The 24124-nt window shown below is 35.7% G+C and overlaps 2 protein-coding genes across 2 annotated transcripts; both read left to right on the forward strand.

The window, feature by feature from the left end:
• Positions 1–3764: 3764 nt before the first annotated feature.
• On the forward strand, positions 3765–9931 carry LOC113076589 (interferon-induced protein 44-like). Its single transcript, XM_026249278.1, has 8 exons — positions 3765–3828; positions 4434–4499; positions 7758–7791; positions 8253–8460; positions 8644–8790; positions 9130–9304; positions 9510–9610; positions 9697–9931. Exons 1-8 carry the CDS (start codon positions 3765–3767, stop codon positions 9868–9870), a joined length of 969 nt encoding a protein of 322 aa, XP_026105063.1. The 3' UTR covers positions 9871–9931.
• Positions 9932–11065: 1134 nt separating this feature from the next.
• LOC113076590 (interferon-induced protein 44-like) lies at positions 11066–19094 on the forward strand. The gene is made up of 7 exons (XM_026249279.1): positions 11066–11215; positions 11699–11718; positions 16165–16372; positions 16545–16691; positions 16988–17162; positions 18455–18555; positions 18637–19094. The coding sequence occupies exons 1-7, from the start codon at positions 11066–11068 to the stop codon at positions 18808–18810; spliced, it is 975 nt and encodes a 324-aa protein (XP_026105064.1). The 3' UTR covers positions 18811–19094.
• The last annotated feature ends 5030 nt before the right edge of the window (positions 19095–24124 follow it).

Consider the following 24124-nt stretch of genomic DNA (forward strand, 5'->3'; position numbering starts at 1 on the left):
TTTTAAGACTACCATAATGTGAAACTAAAAAAAATCTAATAACCAGATTACTCTATATTTACACATCCAAAAATCATTCAGGCAAGTAACTTTTTTACATTTTTAGACAAGTGAATGACTGATATTTTTTTTTCTGAAGGACAAGCACATGACAAGGCTTAATGTCAAGCACTGATGATAAGCAAACTCACATTCATCCAGGCCATCCTATACACCAGTTTCTAGTAAGCCTACAATAGTAATACATGTGGTTTTATTAACAAAGTTGGGAGAAGCACGATCAGATAATCATCCAATTTGGCACAGGTGCATCTCGTTTAGCTAATCATCTTAAATAGCACGCAAGCGTATATATATCCAGTCTTCCTACCTACTGTCCCACGACAGTTTTTCGGCAACCCTCCTCCACCCCAACTCCTCACTTCTAATCTATTTATCCCAAATTAGGGATAGGGGGAGTTATTTAGGTTCGGGCTATGCTCCGGGCCCGGACCCCTCCCCCAGGACAGCACGCCAAAATATGCCTACTATTTGCCTTCAGATTAGATGTAAGGGTGAACTCGTGAACTTGAATAGGTGTGTTTAATTGGGGTCGGAGCTAAACTCTGCCGAACACCAGATCTCCAGGCCCGGGTTTTGATACTCCTGCTTTACACCCACAACAATGTTTGAAACTAAAGACAACCTTATTATTTGTATGGCCATCACATCAAAAAATAATAATTCTAAATCCTTGAGTTGTGCAAAATAATTAAAGGTTCTCTCTTAAAAGGCACCTTCACTTCCTTTTTCCATTTATTAATTTTCCTTGATTTCTTGTTTTATCACTTGTGTTTGTGTGTGTACGTGTGTGTGTGTGTTCTTTTATTAATAATAATATTATTATTTTGCCTATTTTTCTTGTACCTGTGACTTCTTTACCAGAAGGTCTACTGTTATGAACAGAACTGTCTCAACCTTGTTACAAACCACCCACCTCATTGTAAACAATTTTGCACCCAATTCAAACTATTACATTAGGACAGTGTGTTATTGCTGTTATTTATCTTAAAATCACTTTAATACCCAAGATTAACAAACCTATATTTCATACAAATATTTTACAATGAAGTGCCTATATGTCAAAATGAGTAGGCTACACTAGGTTTATAGAAAAAAGTATAGTGGACACGTTAATGCATTAATATGTCTAAACCTGGTCGAACCTGGTCTGTAGTCTTCTGTCCAATCACCACCAGAATTTACATGTGCATTACATTGACTCTTGTGTAACAGGTAAAATAAAATTGTAATGTATTTTGCCAAAATGTTAGTTCCTGTTGTAAAATAATTCTGAGATTCATTGAATAAAATGTGTTAAGTACATCTGAACGAAAAGGATATGGGGACACCTACAGACAGTGGTGTCAAAAGTAATGGCTTTCATTATTCAAGTAGAAGTATAGATACTAGGGTTTAAAAAGACTTTTGTAGAAGTTGAAGTATCAAATCAAGCTTTTTACTCAAGTAAAAGTGTAAAAGTACTGGTTTAAAAAAACTACTTAAAGTATAAAAGTAAAAGTAATGTAAGGGAAAAAATGGCATTAAGAACAAAAGCTTGGGCCGTGCCACAGGAGCCTATTGTGCACTACCCCACCTCCTCAAAAAAAAAATCATTTTTCCAAAGGCCATAATGACTATAATGTTATATTAAAATGTTCATGTTTAAAAATTTGGGATGCACTAGGCTACATGTTTCAGCCACATATTCAGCCCATTGAAAATGAACTCATTTTAGTACAATGCAAATACGTTAAAGAGCTAGAGATATGATGACTAGTTGCCATTAAGTATTGTTATGGTGCAAAAAGTCAAACTTCAGAGGCATGTCATCAATAAGCTTTAATGGAATGTAAATGTAAATCCAAGCTTAGCTGCAGGAATCTGTGAGGGCAATGGACAAGAACATTGGTGCAGGCTTAGTAACAATTACACTTGTATGGTTGTCTATTTACAATAAACATTATAGTGCTGTCAAAATGAATGATTAATGCAAGTGATTAATCAAAAACTAAAAATGAAAAATAACTCATAATCCTGGTACCTTCTTGATTGATAGCTTCCTGTATTCAGTACATATGTCTGCTATGTATGTAACAAAGTTGGTAAAGCCTAGATATAACGATAATTTATTAAAACGTCTCGCTACTGAACTACCTACAGTAGCTTTATTTGTGGAGGATGAAGAGAAAGCACCCATTTGGTAAATGAGCCAGTGAGAAATAATAACTTTTAAATAGGGTCCAGTGCCTTTTCGATACTTTTAAAACAGTACAGGCGCCTAAACGGTGCCTGAACCGATATTTAAAAAAAAAAAAAACTATGGATAACTTTAAAGAACATTACAAATATTTTAAATAAATCCATAGCTTTCACCTTGGATGCTCTCATTTCCCAAGTTGTGCTTCCCTTAATCTAAGGCTAATAAATGTATTTCACAATCTGGGTTATTATTTAATACAAAACCACACATAATATTTCTACTGTATCTCTGTAAATCACTCTGATATTTAGTTAAGATGAGTGCTGTCTGTCACTGTCTTAAATCAGTTCTGTGAATGACTGTATGCTCATTCTCTATAAAGTAGCAACAATGTCGTTTGTAAAATACAGTACTGTGCAAAGTCTTAGGCACATTAGTATTTTCACCCCAAAAAAAGGGTTTCAAGCCAGTTATTTATATCTTTTGCTGTAGTGTGTCTGTAGGGAAATATCAGTTTGCTTTTAATTGTAATAACAATCTATTGCGATTGTGAATGCACAAGCAGTTGGACACAGCAAAATGAATGTTTGGAAATGTAAACTGATATTTTCTACCGACACACTACAGCAAAATATATAAATAGCCCAACACCATTCTTTTAAGTGAAAATACTAACGTGCCTAAGACTTTTGTACAGTAGTTAGTGTATGTATAAAGTACGTATGATTACATTAATAAGTATATTTAGTACATTAAGTATATTAAGTATATTTAAATGAGTCTAATTAAAGTATGTGTTCGTTCATATGTGTTAAGGGCTTGATTTTCGCTGGAGGAAACAGCTGTGGTGTGATGAGCGGTGACAAGCAAAAACTTTACAGTACATGAGAAAGCGACTGCTTCTTCGTGACCTTTTGTAAACTGTATTTATGACACAGATACAGATTCTAACAATCTATCGATAAACACACACCTTGTGTCCTCTGTCTCTGTTTGAGCTCGCGCTGCTCCGCCGTGGTCTGCGGATTGAAGAGCGCGCTGAAAGACGAGGAGGAGACCGACTGACTCTGAGGCGATCGGATACCAGTTCCATACCCAACCCTTCTTTTAAGAAATATATTTTTTGATAAACGAACTCAAAACTGGCTACTCCTTGCTGGAGTGTGAGGTGATTTGTGTCACGTGCAGGTGCGATCGATCGCGTAAGTTACAAACCAATAGGATGTCGGAATGGTTATCTGTTTATACTTCTCATCCAACCACAATCAAATTCACTACATCCGGATGGCGCGATTTATCTGGATAGGTTTTTTTTTTTTTTTGAATGGTGACAAGCCAGAATGAAAACACGCCGAAAGGAAATAGCAGTAACGAAGCTATTTTTAAAATGTAAGGAGTAGAAGTAAAAAGTCGGCTGAAAAAATAATTACTCAAGTAAAGTATAGATACCCCAAATTTCTACTTAAGTACAGTAACGAAGTATTTGTACTTCGTTACTTGACACCTCTGCCTACAGGCGAGTATGATAATAATTGAGTTAAGTCGGCCTTATTCTCTTCAGTTTTATGAAGCTGTTGAGGAGAATGGTAGGTGGAAAATCTTTCTCCGGTCGTACAGAAATAAAATGTTGTCAGATATTTTATTTTCGACATCTCAGTAAACGTGCGATTGATGAGCTCAGCCTTTGTCTCTGTGTGGTCCTTTCCGGGAGGGTCGAGAGAACGAACCAGTAGAGAGGGGTTACACTTGCACCACACAGACTAACACAATGCATCTCACTGATTGCATGCACATCTGAGGCCAATTCACATGCTCTACAAAAGGCTGGCTCTCTTGCTCACCTGGACCGAGTGTTGTTAGCATTTAGTGCTTGAGAGAGCGTTAGCTACTCTGCAGAGCCATTTACCTTTCTGAGTTTCATTCTGTTTCTTAGCCTTAGTTCCATAATTCTAGTTCTTAGTTTTATTTCTACTATTCTAGTTTTTTTTCTTGTCTTAGCTTTAGCTTAATCTTTGTAGTTTCAACCCGTGCCTCAACCTTCTGCCTGTCTTAGTTTTACCTCTCTGGTCTTGCCCCTGTTGGAGATTGTCTGCCCCTTGCCTGATCATTGCCTGGATACAGATGACCCCTTTGGACTTCTTGTGGATCCGAATCCAACCCTTTAGAAGATCACATGGTAAGACAGGCTAAGATCAGACACTGACAAACAGGAACAGGGGATACAAGACAAAGAGTGATGCATATAAAAGTAGAAAAGGTTAGTTTAATAAAATCACAATTCATTTTCATGCATTTCCTGATAAACCTAAAACACAATGCATTGCAAAATTTGAAATACATAATATTGAATTTACATACACTGTCCTCAAAAGAGGTTTTTTTTTTTTTTTTTTTTTTTTTTTTTTAATTTTATTTTTTTTTTTTGGAGTGTAGAGTAAAGCCTTACAATCCGTATCGATTTCATAAAATTGCAATGTTAAAGTTAAATAACAATGTTACCTTTATTAGAGATAACAAAAATCCCATATATATATTTTATCCAAAGCGACTTACATTGCATTCAGGCTAACAATTTTCTAATTTTCTATATTTTTAATATAGTTCAAATTTAAAATGGGAAATATAGTGTTTAATGTAGAACTTGACGACAATAATAACTGAGTATACAAAATAGATGTGTGTGTGTGTATATACATATATGTAAATGTATATGTATATAGTAGAAGCTGGGTGTGCTCCTCAAGAGGACTATATTGTACATTTATTAAAGTCTTATATATTTTATATGTGCAGTTCTTCAAAGTACAGACATTTACATTTAGTAGAAAGGTAAGCAAAATAAATGTAGTAACTTAATACTGATCTTCATCATGTATACGTGCAAAAAAAGAAAAAAGGAACTTCTGCAGAGATTAATGTTCGCAATGAGCTCCTCTGCGCTCTCGAAAAGGTCGCTCAGTTCGGTCCATTAAGCCGCACAGATGACAACAGGTCAACGCAACGCGAACCAATGGCGTGTCTGTGCCCACCTAAAAATAGATGCGGAATTATTTTTTTTTATAGTCTGAATAAAAAATGTTTACTAAACTTGTGCTATTGTTGTTTACTTAGAAAAAAAATAATAATGATAATATATATATATATATATATATATATATATATTTTTAAAACAACCATGTTAAATTCATGTGTAAGTTACAAATATTTTAACTGACCCCTTGTTTACATGGTGACGCGTCATGATTGTCATGTGACACACCGCAGCCACAATAACGGCTGCGTTCAGCCCCGACAAAACGTTGCACAACGTTTTTTAAACAGAAACGGTGGTGCATTGAACACACTGTTCTGATGACGCAAGAGTTGTAACTATGGCAGCTGAGAAGGCCATTCTTTGTGTTCTTTGTGAAGAATTTTTGGAGCCATCTATTTAGCCTCACATTCTGACTTTATTTGTAGTTCACACGGTTTTATTCTCCTGCATTTTCTTTCTCATTTTTAGGAAAAGCACTTAATTACCATTGTTTATTTATATAGGCTACCAAATGTCATACACTTGCAATGAAGCTAAAAAATATAAACAACGACATATATTGATATCCTATATTTTTACAATAAAACTCAGGACAAACATGTCTTCTAATATCCTCAGTTGTTGCGTATACCGAGCTGCAACGAACACATTTGTACATTTATTTTCCTTAAGCCATTGTGCGAGTTCACTTTAATACCTCGTGCTTTATAACTGCAGTTCTGACACACCCACCAAACAAGAGAAAACGCATATCAAACCCCGTTGCACACCGGCGCACACCGTTTCCAGGAAACATGACGTTCAACACGGAAACCGTAGCAAAACGTTGCGCACCGTTTTGAACTTGAACATGCCCCAGATGTATCGCTATTCATTTCATTTTTTTAAATTAAAATATATTCACAAACATGCTTACCATGTCAACTATCTCATATTCCGATTCTTCGTTTAAAAACCTTTATAAATTATCTCGATCTATATCAGAGACAGTTTTATATAACGAGATGAGCGCTGCAGTTCAGAGTCCTGTCAGCCGGATTTAACGTACATACATGAAAGTAAGTGGATGTTGACCTGGGAGAAGAATAGAGTAAACTTTATTTTTCTGCAATGTGTGTCTGATATAATAATAAAACACGTCGGCAAATTACATTTGAATAGATAGTTTTTGCTCTTCCATAGACATCAGTGTGTATTTTACAAACTACCAATGTATTTGTAACCCCCACAAACTCACTCTACCCAGGGTTTACAGGTTCTCTACTGGACTAAATACTTTCAGTGGGACAGTATCCAAGAAAACACTCAAATACCCAAAACTCGGTAACTAATAATTTTATTATTTTACAATCATAATATTAAAACCCAGGGGGCAGCAGGTTAATGCAGACATAACAGTTTACATTTAATTAAGAAGCAATGACTGATTCCAACGATGTTAACTTCCAGCATAATAAAGTAACAACCAACAGGATATACTCAGCACAAGATTTCAGTAGTTAGGTCTAAACCAACTACATTTTGACACGACCTGCAAATTACCACTAGGAGTATGGTTGGACGGAAGCAGCGCGACAAAAATACTATCCCATAATTTTGCAGAGTAATCTGACAATAAGTGTGGCACACCCAGATTTTCATATGCACACCCAGAGTCTCTTTTCTGGCTACACTACTGACACGAACACTTTAACATGTCCACATATCGCACCTAAAACGCAAGGAAAACGCCTCCGGGCACTTGTGTTCATGAGGCGTCTGCCGTTGCTGAGCAACCGTGACCTGCTCTCTCCATGAAGACGCGGAAATTTCAGCAAAGGATAAATGGATTTGCAGCACTAAACATTGCTTGCAGTAGCTCTGCAACTAAATAAATTTAAAAATGGCAATCCATATACAGCTATGATCAGCTGTTCCTTCATCTTGGCTGAGCTTTCAACATCGTTACGGAAAAAAAATGAAGCTACATGACCTGCAGTGCGCTTGCGGCATTCTGAAAGTTGAGATGTTTTTAACTCGATGCTGTGCAGACGCGCCTGAAAAAACGAGCACGTCACTGTGTTGCTTCAGTTATGAACGCGCATACCGCGCACCTATATTTGAAATGACGAACTTGAGTGCGCAAAAGACACGATATGTCAACGGCCCTAATACCGCACTCTTTTGTCCCAATCTCAGTGTGTTTGGGGTGGCCATATGATAGAGTTCATCCCACCGAATTTCTAGGTAATTATACGAATGGTGTTTCAAGTAACCTGTCTTACATTTTTATGAGACTTACAAAAAAAAGGAGGCAAAAACACGCACATCAATCTAAAGTTGGCAACACCAAAGCTCCAAACGTATCAAACATTTATTGTAAAAAAATTGCAGATAGAGTAAAATCACATCACAAAAACACATCATATATTCTCAGAGCTTGAGATACTATTGTAAAACTGAATACTTTATTTGATATATATATATGTTGTTTTTTCACAGAACTGGTTGGAGCATGGAGACCATTTGACTGGGGGTAAGCTACATCTTCTAAGGTTATGTGGACATTGCATTTCTACAGTATTGAGGATATCTTATAGATAGTTGTCTGTTCAGCAATGTAGTAAAATTTATATTTGTAAAAAGCCCAAATACCATTATATTTAGGCCTAACTACTGTAAAATTCTATACATTGTCTAATACATATTTCTTTTGAATGCATCTGACTCTTTTAAAAAAAAAAAAAAAAAAAAAAAAAAGGATTTGAAAAGCTGATTATTTATTTATTATTATTATTATTATTTGTTCCCTTTTGCTTGGAATTATAAAATGAACCATATCTCATTTAAAATATCAATCTATAAATGTATTTAAAATGGAGATTTGTAAAAAATGAAAAATTGTAGAAATTGACAAAATTATTAAATGGTGGATCCAAATGTTTTTTATATAGTGTCATACATTATTTTAATTGCAGATAATTTTGTCTTTTGTAGACAGAAGGAAGCACTGAAAGAACGTCTAGAAAAGTTTACTCCGAGTAATCCAGATGTGACAAACATCAAGATCCTGTTGGCTGGACAAATTGGAGCAGGGAAGTCCAGCTTTATTAACTCTGTCCTTAGTGCCTTTCAGGGAGAAATAGTTAATGAAGCACTAGCTGATACTTCATCGTCAGGCGCCAGTCACAGTTTCACAACAAGAGTAAGCATTATTTGACTTCTATATTACACACACATGGTAGCTGATAAGACTGTAGGAACATGATTTAAGAAAATATAGACAAATCATCCACCAAGCCAGACATTTGTTTTAAATCATAAGCATTGTGTGACATTTAAAAATATATAATTTGATATTGCCATTTCTCTTGGTCCCTACTTACAGCTGAGAACACACCGCATCAGAAGTGCAGATGCTGATTTGCCTTATGAATTATGTGACATAATAGGTTTAGAACCTGAAAAAATATCTGAGAGTCAAATAGATGACATTGTCAACACCATATATGGACGTGTGAAGGAGGGATATGAAGTAAGACATTCAATTTAAAGTTAAAGGGATCACTCACCCAAAAATGAAGATTCACAAAAGAAGATATTTCGAAGAATGCTGGTAACCAAACAGCTACTGGTTGTCATTGACTGGGATGTGAAAAACATGGTACACATTCTTCAAAATATTTTTTATTGTATTTAACAGAAGAAAGAAACGCATACAGGTTTGGATCAACTTGACCATGAGTAAATGATTACAAAATTTATTTTTGGGTGAACTATCCCTTTAACTGCATCCATTTACTTTAAAATTAACATTTGAATTTGCACAATATCTCTCACATTTATAGATTTTGTTTTCATTTCATGAATCTAGTTCAAGGAGAAACCTATCACTAGCGACGATGAGCATTACAATGAAAACCCTTCACTGTCTGATCAAGCCTTCTGCCTAGTTTACGTCATAGATGGAAGTACAATCCAAATCGCTGCAGATGATAAGATAATCACAGAGAAACTGAGGCTTATTCGCCGGACCATCAGTAAAAACGGTAAAACTTTCTATGATTTTTATCATTCTTTTTTTTAAATACATTTCAACAATTAGATAAAGATGCTTTAAGTGAACCAATAAAAAATTTGATATTATCTGCCTTTGTTTTGGACAAGATGAGAGAAATGGAAAACACAGGTATATATTACAAAATGTAGATTTGTATCATTCAGATTAAAACACTTTCATCTTTCTCATTGCAGGGATTCCTCAAGTGATTGTGATGACTAAAGTGGATGAAGCAAGTCCTCTGGTCAATAATGATCTAAAGATGGTCTACAGAAGCAAGAAGATCAAAGAGAAGGTACTAAAGGTCATTTAATCATCTATACATGTTGTATGATGTTTTCTGTAGATTTACAAACAATTTTGCATTGTGTTTCTGTCCAGATGGAGTTGTGCAGTGCCACAGTCGGTGTTCCAATGAGCTACATCTTCCCAGTGAAGAACTATCATAATGAGATTGACACAAACGAAGATGTTGATGTCTTGATTCTCAAGGCATTTGATCAGATTGTGCGTTCTGCTGATGGAAGACTGAGGCTTGGTGCTTACAACGTATGAGTTTTCAGGACAAAAAACATAAATGATATCATTTAGAGTTGAATATTAAATTTACATACAATACTGAATGATTATTAAATAACCAAAAGTATATCATCATCTGAATCAAATTTCTTGTGAAACAATGTACAGGTTATAGCCAACATTTGATAATGATAAAAGTGACTCACACAGTATTATAAAATGCTAATTCCTAACATATTTAACATATTCACATATGAAATTGTATATTCTGTCATTGCTCCTGCTGCACTGCCCTTTTCCTGTTAATGATAAAAAGTTTTCATGATTGAACCATGAAAGCTTTTGTCATAAAAACAGAGAAAATATGTCTTCATCACCAATACAAAAGTACAAAAAAGGTAGTAAAAGCCTAAACTATCTTAACATTTTAACACTGAAATCTGAAAATGAGTGATTGTAGGAACCACAAGACCTGAAAATCATTATAATTATTGAGATGACAAATGACAAAAACATATTATTATGTCAGGTGTGTGTGAGAGAAGAATGAAAAATCCTTCAGACCTTCACAAACAGAGCTTCTTTTTTGTGAGCATCTGTTGTTGTTGTTGTCATGCTGAATTTAAGAATGGTCACCTAAAGTATAGAAGGTGGCTTTACCATTCCATCTCTGTCCCATTCCACACTTTAAGAAAAATGAACAAACAGGGAGAAAATAAAGTCTTACTGGTCAAAGATTTTGTCACACATGCTTCCAATACTAGTCAAAGATCTTTCAGCAGTGATGTATACTGTTCTGTCAAAATGCTTTCAAATGATAAGCATGTTATTTGAATTATTAGCATGGAATTCAAATATTTATTTAGAATAAAGAAAGAATAGAAATTGTTACTTTATCTTTCATTATATATAAATATAATTTATTTGTATATATTAAGAGTATATAATGTATAGATTAAATCTATTTTATAAGTATTCTGTATGAATATTTATGTGTATACAATATAATATATTCTTTTTCACATTGTTACTGTTAATAAGAATATTGTTTTTATGTGACTTGTTAAAGATCAAATTATTATAATCAGTCAGATTATTGTCTTTTCCACCCATCTCTTGTGGGTTTCCATGGGAGACTCTGCAGGTGAATTATGGTCTGTTTCCAGAGAGATTCCAGAATGTGTGTGTTTGTGTGAGGAGCCTCTGTTTCCAGCTCACGCTCAGCCCCTACATGAGCGCGGGATCAGTGAGCTCACAGATACACCATCACCATCCTGGATGTTCTCCACTGATAAACTTCATCCATGGACACATCCTCTCACTGATGGAACTCAAGGGTCCTCACTTCATCCCACCGCTCACGGTTACCACAACAACCAATGTAAACACACTACTCACATTGCATTTAATTATTCACAAGCATGAAATTATTACACGTTTATTTTAAAAAACACTTCAACAGGGGAAGTTTAAGACTTTATTTGCATGTTTACATTATTTTCATTACAGATAAGCAGATTCCATCCAACAATTCTTAGTTGCCTACTGTATTATTTAAAAAAAAAATACAGTTGTAAAATACAATTGTAACTATACATTTGTTGTACAGAATTTAATTTATATTAATTTATAAAAACAAGAAGAAATTCTGCTGAACTGTAATGAAAATAATATAACAGGTACAAAACTGCCTTAAAATCCTGCATTTGTATGCAAAATATAATTTTATATTTTTTCTTCTGATTCCTGGATTAAAATATAATAATGTTGAATACAACATTTATTTGTAAGATTTGTATTCAGAAAAAAAAAAAAAAACATTTCAATATTCTTAATGTTGTAACAATCTTGTTTATGTTGTCAGTTAAGTCAGATGTTCATGAGGTTTTTAAAATGTTTGATACCATCAGTATTTAATGTCACATTTCAGCTCTTTTATGATTTTATATAAAGCACAAAACATTAACACAATATTAAATGAGCTCAGTCTCTGTCTAGACACCAGTGTATGTGCCATTGTAATAGAAAGGTTTGTTTGAGACACAGTGACCTACGACCTCTGGAGTCCATCTCTGAATCTTCGGCTGACCCTTCTCATCTGGTCGCACGATGACCGTGCTGCGGGACGCGAGTGAGGGGTCCTCGTCGAAAAAGTTGAAGGGACGCAGGAAGAATCCCACTGCATTACCTGGAGTCGCTGTGTTGGGAATATCTTCAGAATGAGGAATGTGTAAGTATCCCACCGTCACCCAAGCAACCAAATCCTGTGGAAAAAAATAAATAAATAAATAATAAATATATAGTATATTAATATAATAAAATTTTAATCCTGTGCAATTTACACGTTCTGCATTATAAAATACATTTCCAAGTTGCAAGTGCAGTTAAACCGTTTATCAGGAACAATCAAAGCTGACTTTCAAAGCTGAGTTTTAAGCATCATTACTCCATTCAGAAATGCTTCATATATTCTGATTTGCTACTGAAAAAAAAAACATTTATTATTTATATTATTATTATTATTATTTTTAATTTGAAAAAAAGAGCTGACAATATATACTTTTTGATGAATTGAAAGAACAGCATAATTTGTAACGTGATTTTTGTATTTATCATCACGTGTGTGCTAAATAAAAGCTTTAATTTCTTTATATACCGACTTTAAGCTTTTGAATGGTATAGTGTATATTGTTACAGTTGGTGTAAGACTGGAGTAATGATGCTGAAAATGTAGCTTTGATCACAGGAATAAATTAAATTGTAAAATATATTCAAATAGAAAGCAGAAAAAAATCTCTATTTTTTCTATTAATTTTCCATTAAAGTTTCCCCTCTCCCTTCTCACTAATGCTATTCTTTCAGCCAAAACGAGAATGAAATCCGGACCAGAAAACACAAGTTTTGATGGATGTACAAAATAATATGAGGAAGTCAAGAATCACAATAAAGAGAGAGAGAAACATCGACATGAAACATGGATCCAAATAAATTCACGATTACAGTAAGATTTGTCTGTGTTCATCAGCCAATTTCTAGTATTTTTAAAGAACAATGTATAAAAAAAAAAAGTAAAATAAAATAGCATCACATAAATCTAGAAATAAATCTCTTTCTATTATAAGCTGAGTGCAGATCAGATCATAATCAGATTTTTAAATTAAAAGCAGAGAAATTAAAAGATTAAAATGTCTTAAACCTGGAAATGAGTATCTTCTTGTGTATAAAATATTATGTCTTTCGTTACTTTTTAATAAGTGTGCCTCAACAGTTACCAGTCAATAAATCAGATCAACAGGTATATTCGAAATAGCTATGCATGTCAGGACACATGAGGAGAACACCCTTATGGTCATGTGATTTATGAAAATATGCAGTTTAATATAATAATGATTTAATAATGCAGTTTAAACTTTCTAAAGTCAGAAAATTGAAATGAAATTATTTTTATTTTTTTTATATTTTGGTGTTCTGGTTAACAGTTTTCACTACAGTAGAGTTGGACTGGGAAATCTTACACTCATCCAGGGCATCCTATACAACAGGGGTGTCGCAACTCGGTTTTGGAGATCCGCTGTCCTGAAGAGTTCAGCTCCAACTTGCCTCAACACACCTTGTTCAGATGTGTTTAATTGGGATTGGAGCTAAACTCTGCAGGGTTATCTGCAGTTTTGGTGGTCCTGCTATATACCCACAACACTATTATTATTATTATTATTATTATTATTATTATAGTTGTTTTTCTTGTACCTTTCATTTCTTTACCAGCAGGTCTACTGTTATGAACAGAACTGTCTCCATCTTGTTGCAAAACAACCACATCATTGTAACTTGTTTGCACACAATATAAATTAGTCAATTGTAAGTATAGCATTAAGACAGTGTGTTATTGTTGTTATTTTTCTCAAAATCACTTTAATACCTAAGATAAACAAACCTCTATTTCATACAAATATTTTACAATAGATTTGCATGGCTAAATGTCTAAATTAGTACAATATGTTTATACAAAAATAACACTGAACAGGTTATTGCATTATTATGTCTTATATTTTTGTAGTGTTGTCTGCACTAGCTCCATCCTTTACTATAATTTGATGTGAACATCTGTCTGCGAAATATATCAATGCACCTTTACAATAGATAATAATGATGTCCTTTAATGTAATAATGGAATGCTACTGATTTTGCTACTAACATTTGCTTGCAGTTTAATACTTAACTAAACTAAGACAAAAATACAGTAGCCTATTTACAGATGAAACTGACCTGCACTTGATGGTCAGTAATTTCGCTATATTTCACTGCTGCTTCTGGTCACTTGAGTACCGCAGAATATTGATTATGCTGTTTTAAACCGTTTGATGGGAGCAGAATCAACTGATTTGTGATTTAATATCAATTTATTATCGAATGTCAAACTCGGCAATGATCACGTTGGTGCATGTGGCATGCAATAATATAAAATAATAATGATATAACAAAAAATAAAAAAATAAAAAAGTAAAACTGGGCAGCAGGTCAAATGAGATGCCAGGAAACCGGGAATTCTCTGTGTGCTCAGGATGGCCAGTCCGGGCCTGCCTCTGAAACAACTGGAGAGCACAAACATTTTCCTTTCCAATCTGTTATTTATGGTGAAACTGAAAGTTAGACCTGCATGTATAAATATACCTTCTAATGAGAGCTGCTTTCACATCACACCTGCACATCCTTCAGCAGCACAAGACAGTAAAGATAGTTCTGTGATTCTTCTTGTTGTTAGCTGTTAACACAACAAAAGATTGCAAATGGGATCAGGTGAATCAAAAACTGGAGGTCAGTACTGCATTGAATAATGGGATTGTTTCTGACTATGATAACTGATATGCACCTTTTAACTTATACTTTTTAAATCTATTTAATCAAATTTGATCAAATCATAAAATGCATAAGTTTGACAAAATTAACTTACAATATTTTGAATGAAAAGACTGCATTTAAAAGTGTGTTTGAATGACCGTTATTGGGTCTGGATCCTGTAGTCACTCTCAATAAACCAATAAAATCCATTATAAACGAGGCTTGTGCTGCATCCAGTGGGGACATAATTACTGATTATAATGACTTATACTGTCTTTACGCATTGCATTGCATATTGCGTATTGCGCTGCGTAAACATAAAACCATGTCTGCCTTTGTGATCTGAGAAATGACTAACAACAAGCACTACTCTACACTGCTTAAAACTCGCTTTTCAATCATCAGTGGCAAATCTTTTACATATGTAAATGTCCTTACAGACTGTGAGTCAGGAGTGCCAGATTGTCCTTACAAAGTTGGAATTGCCCCACTTTATAGAAACTGACACCTGCATTGTAGGCTATTCTTCCAGGAAACCGTCCTCATCCTCTGTAAAATGCACAGTACAGTCTTGACACGACGACGAGTCTTAACTTTTATAAAGAATATCTCTTTGTATTTGAGACTTTAGTCTTTGAAACTTCACAGATCTTCTTTAGGCACCAAAACATGTAATACACTCATGAGAAAGGAAAACAATTAAATCGTATCATATGATCCCTTTAAAAAAAGTTGCAAGACACTAAACTAAAACATTTCATAAATGATGCAAAAAGTGTTGATGCATTTAAAAATGCATCAACATTTTTAAAACCACAAACTTTGAACAAGGGTTATATTAATGTTACTATAAGTACATTTGTACTGAGAATGATCTGTTAGATGGGATACATACATTCTCAGACTCAGAGATTGAGATAATACCAATTTATTGTTAACTGAATTGTTTATTTGATCTTTATATATTTTGTTTTTCTTCACAGTACTGGATGAAGCATGGAGGACATTTGACTGGAGGTAAGCTACATAAACATATTATGTGGACTATGTGGTATATACAGTATCATAGATAGTAGTCTGTTCAAACATATGATAGCTAAAATTATATTTTGGCCTACTGTAAAATATACATTGTGTAATACATATTTATATGTATAATAAATCTGACCTTTTTACATTGAAGGACATTGTGTGCAGGCTTTTGTTTCCTTTTGGCCGGAATTACAAAATAATGAAGTATAACTGGTTTCAAAATATCAAACAATAAATGTATTTAATGGATGGAGATTTTTTTTTTTTTTTTTTTTTTTGTAAATTTACTAAAATAGTACATATTGGCTGAATAAATAACTCCCAAAAAATAATTCTCAAACAGAAAGATGTGAATTTTTTTTTCTTCATATATTATATATTATTTTTATTTATTAAATGTGCAGATATTTGTTTTTATTAATTTAGTGTGCAGATAAGTTTGTCTCTTGTCTTTTGTAGACAGAAGGAAGTGCTGAAAGAACGTATAGAAACTTTTACTCCGAGTAATCCAGATGTTGCAAAAATCAAGATCCTGGTGGCTGGACAAACTGGAGCAGGGAAGTCCAGCTTTATTAACTCTGTCCTTAGTGTCTTTCGAGGAGAAATAGTTAATGAAGCAATAGCTGAAGATTTGGAATCACCCGCCAGTCACAGTTTCACAACAAGAGTAAGCATTATTTAGCGTCTATATTGCACACATGATAGCTGCAAAGACTGTAGGAATGTGATTTAAAGAAATATAGACAAATCATCAACCAAACCAGACATTTGTATATATTATACATGCTGTGTGATATTTAAAAATATATATTGCCATTTTTCTTGGTCTTTGTTTACAGCTAAGAACATACCGCATGAGAAGTGTAGATGCGGATTTACCTTTTGAATTATGTGACATAAAAGGTTTAGAACCTGAAAGAATATCTGAGAGTCAAATAGATGACATTGTCAACACCATATATGGACGTGTGAAGGAGGGATATAAAGTAAGACATTCAATTAAAAGTTAAAGGGATCATTCACCCAAAAATGAAAATTCACAACAGAAGATATTTTGAAGAATGCTTGTAACCAAACAGTTGCTGGCAGCCATTTACTAGAATGTGAAAAGCATGGTACACATTCTTCAGAATATTTACTTTTGAAATATTGAGTAAAAGATGAAAACATTTATTTTGGTGTGAACTATCCCATTGACTACATTCATTTGAGTAAAAATTAACATTTGAATTTGCACAATATATTCTAATTTTTATATTTTGTTTTTATTTCATAAAACTAGTTTGAGGAGAAATCCCTCACTAGCGACGATGAGCATTACAATGAAAACCCTTCACTGTCTGATCAAGCCTTCTGCCTAGTTTACATCATAGATGGAAGTGCAATCCAAATCGCTCCAGAAGATAAGATAATTACTGAGAAATTGAAACTCATTCGCCGGACCATCAGTGATAACGGTAAAAATGTATAGGATGTTTATCTTTCTTATGCACAACACTGTAATACATAAAAGCTCCCACATTCCACATAAAGACTAGTTTGGCTTATGTACATATTTAAAATGCATTTCAACAACAACAAATATGATTTAAGTGAACCAATAAAAAAGAGAAAAAAAAATATATTTTTTGCCTTTGTTTTGTACAAGATGAGAGAAATAAAAAAAGGGAATACAGGTGCATCTCAGTAAATTAGAATGTTGTGGAAAAGTTCATTTATTCGTTGATCTGAAATCAAGCTTTGCTCCCATTATGGTTGAATCACAGGACCAGATGCCAGTTGCCTTGTCTCAACAACTAATCTCAACAAATTAGAATATGGTCACATGCCAATCAGCTAATCAACTCAAAACACCTGCAAAGGTTTCCTGAGCCTTCAAAATGGTCTCTCAGTTTGGTTCACTAGGCTACACAATCATGGGGAAGACTGCTGATCTGAAAGTTATCCAGAAGACAATCATTGACACCCTTCACAAGGAGGGTAAGCCACAAACAAAGAAAAAAGAAGCTTCACAGAGTGCTGTATCCAAGCATGTTAACAGAAAGTTGACTGGAAGGAAAAAGTGTGGAAGAAAAATATGCACAACCAACCGAGAGAACCGCAGCCTTATGAGGATTGTCAAGCAAACTGGATTCAAGAATTTGAGTTAACTTCACAAGGAATGGACTGAGGCTGGGGTCAAGGCATCAAGAGCCACTACACGTGTCAAGGAATTTGGATACAGTTGTCGTATTCCTCTTGCTTAGCCACTCCTGAGGCCTCTTACCTGGGCTAAGGAAAAGAAGGATTGGACTATTGTCCAGTGGTCCAAAGACCTCTTTTCAGATGAGAGCAAGTTTTGTATTTCCAAACAATGCAGATGATCTGAAGGCCACTGTCAAAGAAACCTGGGCTTCAAGACCACCTCAGCAGTGCCACAAATTGATCACCTCCATGACACGCCAAATTGAGGCAGTAATTAAAGCACAAGGAGCCCCTATCGAGTACATGTACAGTAAATTACCATACTTTCCAGAAGGCCAACAATTCACTAAAAAAATTCACTATTGTATTGGTCTTATGAAGTATTCTAATTTGTTCAGTCTGTGTGCATTTAATTTATTTAATATAATGGTTTCACAATTTGAATTGAATTACTGAAATAAATGAACTTTTCCTCAACATTCTAATTTATTGAGATGCACCTGTATATTACAAAATGTAGATTTGTATAATTTGGATTAAAACACTTTCATATTTCTCATTGCAGGGATTCCTCAAGTGATTGTAATATCTAAAGTGGATAAAGCATGTCCTCTGGTCAAAAATGATCTAAAAATGGTCTACAGAAGCAAGAAGATCAAAGAGAGGGTACTATATGTAATTTTAATCATCTATACGTGTTGCATGTTTTCTATAGTTTTACAAAATCTATTTTGTGTTTCTATACAGATGGAGATGTGCAGTGCCAAAGTGGGTGTTCCAATGAGCAACATCTTCCCAGTGAAGAACTATCATTATGAGATTGACACAAATGATGATGTTGATGTTTTGATTCTCAAGGCATTAGATCAGATTGTGCGTTCTGCTGATGCAAGACAGAGGCGTGGTGCTTCTAATGAATGAGTTTTGGGGACAAAAACCAACATTAATAACATTTAGAATTTAATGAATATTAAATGGCCAAAAGTATATCATCATCTGAATTAAGACACATTCCATGTGCAACAGGTTATGTACAGGTTACAGCCAACATTTGATAATGATAAAAGTGACCCACACATACACACAGTATTAGAAATTGCTACACAAATTCGTTTTCATTTTGATTGACTTGAACACGAGCTCAACAACAAAAAATTCAAAATGTGCGTGCGTGCGTGTGTGTGTGTGTGTAATTATGTAATGAAAAAAAAAAAGCTCAAAACGTTTTTCTAAATTAACTTATGAAATATAATCATTATGTCATTACATACAAAACTGAACTTTTTTAATAGCTTAAAGGAACAGGGAAATAGGCTCGGGGTTGGTAATTCTGATAAGCAGTCGTACACGGGCCGGGCTCAGGTCTGATCGTCTCGGGCCAGGGCTCGGGCCTAAATATGAAGCCTGTGCATGGCTCTACTTCTCATTATTTCCCTACAGTGGCTAATGAACTGGAAGTCTCACACATTTACAGAAAACTATTTACTTCTGTGTTGAAAAAAATCTGGATTTAGGTAATAACTGCCTAACGTGCTCATCATGCAAAACACACAACGTTCTTAAAGGGACATCCTTTTACATAAGCAAAGGAAAATGTAATGTATGTGTTATCGCAGTTTGCTTAATTTGTGTTATGTCCATACTCTCATTATTCTTTCAAAGTAAAGACAATTCTCAGGAAGGCATCACAGCAGCACTCTTTAACTTTATTCTACTTCTTTTTGGGGGAGTTATACACAGAGCTCTTCTTATTGTGTCTGTCAAAAAAAAAAAAAAAAAGATAAAAAAAGTTGTATGTTTTTGGTAAATATTTTACAAGTTTAGTATTTTTTGTTGCAGTCCTGTGTTTATGTGGAATATTTGTATATGAAGCAGAGCTTTCATTACTGTAGTACAGTTTCATATGGCACTCTAATGTGGCAGTAATTATAGTTTTTTCCCGATATTTTACATGTGTTTGCTGATTCTTTGGCCCATGATTCTTTGGCCCATTTTTGATAATGGGCCAAAGAATCAGCAAACACAAGTAAAAAATTGGGAAAAAACTATAAGCACGGCCAAATTACAGTGCCATATGAAACTGTACTACAGTAATGAAAGCTCTGCTTCATATACAAATATTCCACATAATTTGCACAAGCTGTAATATTTCCCATGTCTTGCAAGTATTCTGTATGTTGCAAATATCCAATATGCAAATATGTTCAGCAGTAGCCTACTTGAGGCGAGTGTATTGGTGTATGTGATTTTCTGATTTGAACCCTTGATGGCACTCTTTTAAAGAAAATTGTCTGTGAGAGAGATAACTGTAAGAAAACTGCCCATATATCTTAAGTAAATAAATTTACTTAAGATATTGGGCCACAAAAAAATGGGCCACAGCTGCCCTTTTTTACCAGTCTGATTTATTAATACTATAAAGCTGATATCTCATGGACCCAAAACTGGTTGCATCAACACCAAAATAAAGGCAAATCCCTCTGAACTTTAACCAAAAAAAAAACTTTAGAGAAATACATAAAACTATTGTTTTAATCTTTTAATAGTTAAAAACACTGACTGCTGTTTTTAGCCTATAAGAATCTACAGGTTTTTTTCTGAATAAATTAGAATGTCATGGGAAAAGTTCATTTATTTCATTAATTCAACTCAAATTGTGAAACTCATGTATTAAATAAATTCAATACACACAGACTGAAGTATATTACATCTTTTGTTCTTTTAATTGTGATGATTTTGGCTTAAATTTAACAAAAACACACCAAATCACTATCTCAACAAATTAGAATATGGTGACATCCCAATCAGCTAATTAATTCAAAACAGCTGCAAAGGTTTCTGAGCCTTCAAAATGGTCTCTCAGTTTGGTTTACTAGGCTACACAATCATGGTTAAGACTCTTTTTAAGCCACTCCTGAACCACAGACAATGTCAGAGGCATCTTACCTGGGCTAAGGAGAAGAAGAACTGGACTGTTGTTGCCAGTGGTCCAAAGTCTTTTCTGATGAGAGCAAGTTTTGTGTTTCATTTGGAAACCAATGTCCTAGAGTCTAGAGGAAGGGTGTAGAAGCTCATAGCTCAAGTTGCTTGAAGTCCAGTGTTAAGTTTTCACAGTCTGTGATGTCATCTGCTGGTGTTGGTCCATTGTGTGTTTTGGAAACCAAAGTCACTGCACCATTTAACAAGAAATCTTTGAGCACTCTTCTATCACTCACACTATTCTGCTGACCAGCTTTTTGAAGATGCTGATTTCATTTTCCAACAGGATTTGGCACCTGCCCACACTGACAAAGCATCAAAAGTTTGTTAAATGACCATGGTGTTGGTGTGCTTGACTGGCCAGCAAACTCACCAGACCTGAGCCCCAGAGATAATCTATGGGCTATTGTCAAGAGGAAGATGAGAAACAAGAGAGCAAACAATGCAGATGAGCTGAAGGCCACTGTCAAAGAAAACTGGGCTTCCAGACCACTTCAGCAGTGCCACATAATGATCATCTCCATGACACGCCGAATTGAGGCAGTTATTAAAGCAAAATGAGCCCCTACCAAGTATTGAGTACATGTACAGTAAATGAACATACTTATCAGAAGGCTAACAATTATATATATTTTTTTTATTGGTCTTAAGAAGTATTCTAATTTGTTGAGATTTGTTGTGAATTGGTGGGTGTTTGTTTTAAATGTGTGCCAAAAATCATCACAATTAAAAGAACCAAAACTTAAACTACTTCAGTCTATGTGCACTGATTTATTTAATTCACTGGTTTCACAATTTAAGTTGAATTAATGAAATAAATGAACTTTTCCACGGCATTCTAATTTATTTAGAAGCACCTGTAGTTACACAAACAAAGGCTGTTTTTTTTTGTGTTTGTGGAGCGTGACATTCTGTGAAGTACTAAAAAAGACAGACCAATTTCATTTACCAAAGATATAGGAACTTGTCAGGCGGGACCCATGTGCAGATTTATTAAACAATGACAGAAATATGTCCAATATACTTTAGAGGAAATTTTATGTAACTGCATGACTAATAACTAACAAGGAATTAGTGAAAACAACAAACACAAGATGCAGTAAGCACTTAACATCATTGTTCAGGGGTGCATTTCCCAAAAAGTATCGTTGGCTATGGCTGCAAGTTCTATTAAACAGTATTAGTAATGATGGAACTTGTGACCAAAGTTGCTTTAAAGAAACGCACCCAAGACCAAGACAGACTTTCACTATTCCAGTATCTGGATGTAAATGGACATATGAATATTGTTCCTGAACAAATTGTGACGATCGTGTATCCAGAGAGACACAGGGAGAGCGAGAGATCCAAATGCAGATGTATTTATTATAGGGTAATCCAAATCGTAGTCAGAAACAAGCAAAGGTCAACACCAAAAAGACAGTCCAAAATAAACAAACAAAAGGAAAGGAACAGGAAAGGGAGGACGAGCAGACTGGGAAGAATCTCGGGGAACGGGAATGCTGGATACATGAAGGGTAAGGATTCCATACAAACAACAGGATAAGACTGGTATTTATAGGGAGGCTAATGACAATAAAGTGACTGCACCTGGTGCAATTAACAATTAACAGGAGTGCAATTACTGTGATGACAGGACAAGACTAGAGGAATTCTAGTGCCTACGGTGAAGTGCCTGAAGGGAAGTGAGCCCACTAGTGGACACCCAGGGAAACAGAGACTAGACAGCGTGACATTACTCCCTCCTCCACAGAATAGCTGCCAGATGCTCCACCCAAACCCAAGGGAAAACCAAACACACAAAGAGACCAGGAGGGAGGTGGAGCAGCGGAGGACCAGGGGGAGGGACGGAGGGCCAGGTAAAATGAGGAAAACAGAGACAAGAGGACCAGGTAGAATGGGGAAACAGAGACAAGAGAAGTGCAACACAAAACAAGGAGTCCAGGAGGGTGGTGGACCGGCGGAAGATCAGGGGGAGGGACGGAGGGCCAGGTCCTTAGAGGGAAACAGAATGAAAGACACAGACATGAAACCCGGGAGGGAAGTGGACCGGCGGAGGTTCAGGGGGAGGGACGGAGGGCCAGGTCCATAGGAGGAAAACAGACAGAAGAAAAAAAACAAACAAACACAAAAACACAAGTCCAAGAAGGACATCACATGGCGCACACCAGGGTGGAGCAGAAGACCACCACATCCGTGCGGTCAGAACAGACGCTCTCCAGTGTGGAGCAGAAGACCACCACATCCATGCGGCCGAAACATACGCCCCCCAGGGCGGAGCAGCGACCACCACATCCTTGCGGTCCAAACAGACGTCTCCCAGGGCGGAGCAGAAGACCACCACATCCGTGCGGCCGAACCAGACGCCCCCCAGGGCAGAGCAGAAGACCACCACATCCGTGCGGCCGAAACAGGCGCCCCAAAGGGGGAACCAGAAGACCACCACCTTCGTGTGGTCGAATGGGCCGGAGGACAAGTCTGGTTGGGCAAGTCTGAAACAAAGAACATGAACAACTTACGGGTAGCCACCATGGCCACAACAGGATCAGTCGGGTGCTCAGAGAGTTCGACTGAGACATGACGAGACTCAGGAAGTTCCGCAGAGGTGATTAGAGACTCTGGTAGATCAGCCGAGCCGAGGGGAGACTCTAGTAGTGTAGCAGAGATATGGAACAGCTCTGGTATTACAACATAGAAATGACGAGACTCTGGTACTCCCATGGTGTTACTACTGGGTTCCAGAAGATCAATGCTGACCTGACTCTGCTCATGAAGATTATTGGTGACTTGCATTTGTTCATGAAAATCATTGGTGACTTGTATTTGTTCATGAAGATCAATGGTGACTTGCCCTTGTTCATGAAGATTGATGGTGACTTGCCTTTGTATTCTTGAATTCTCCCATGAAGAACCCCGGTGACTTGACTCGGTCCTTGAAGATCACCGGTGACTTGACTCTGTCCCTGAAGATCATCGATGATTTGACTCTGTCCTTGAAGATCACCAGTGACTTGACTCTGTCCTTGAATATCACCAGTAACTTGACTCTGTCCTTGAAGATCACCAGTAACTAGACTTGACTCTGGAAGGTCAACGGTGACTAGCCTTGACTCTGGAAGGTCCACGGTGACTAGCCCTGACTCTGGAAGTTCAATGGTGACTAGTCCTGACTCTGGAAGGTCAACGGTGACTAACCCTGACTCTGGAGGGTCCACGAGCACCTGACTCGACTCTGGAGGGTCCATGAGCACCTGAC

This window comes from Carassius auratus, unplaced genomic scaffold (assembly GCF_003368295.1).
Source record: "Carassius auratus strain Wakin unplaced genomic scaffold, ASM336829v1 scaf_tig00020786, whole genome shotgun sequence".
Lineage (NCBI taxonomy): Eukaryota > Metazoa > Chordata > Actinopteri > Cypriniformes > Cyprinidae > Carassius > Carassius auratus.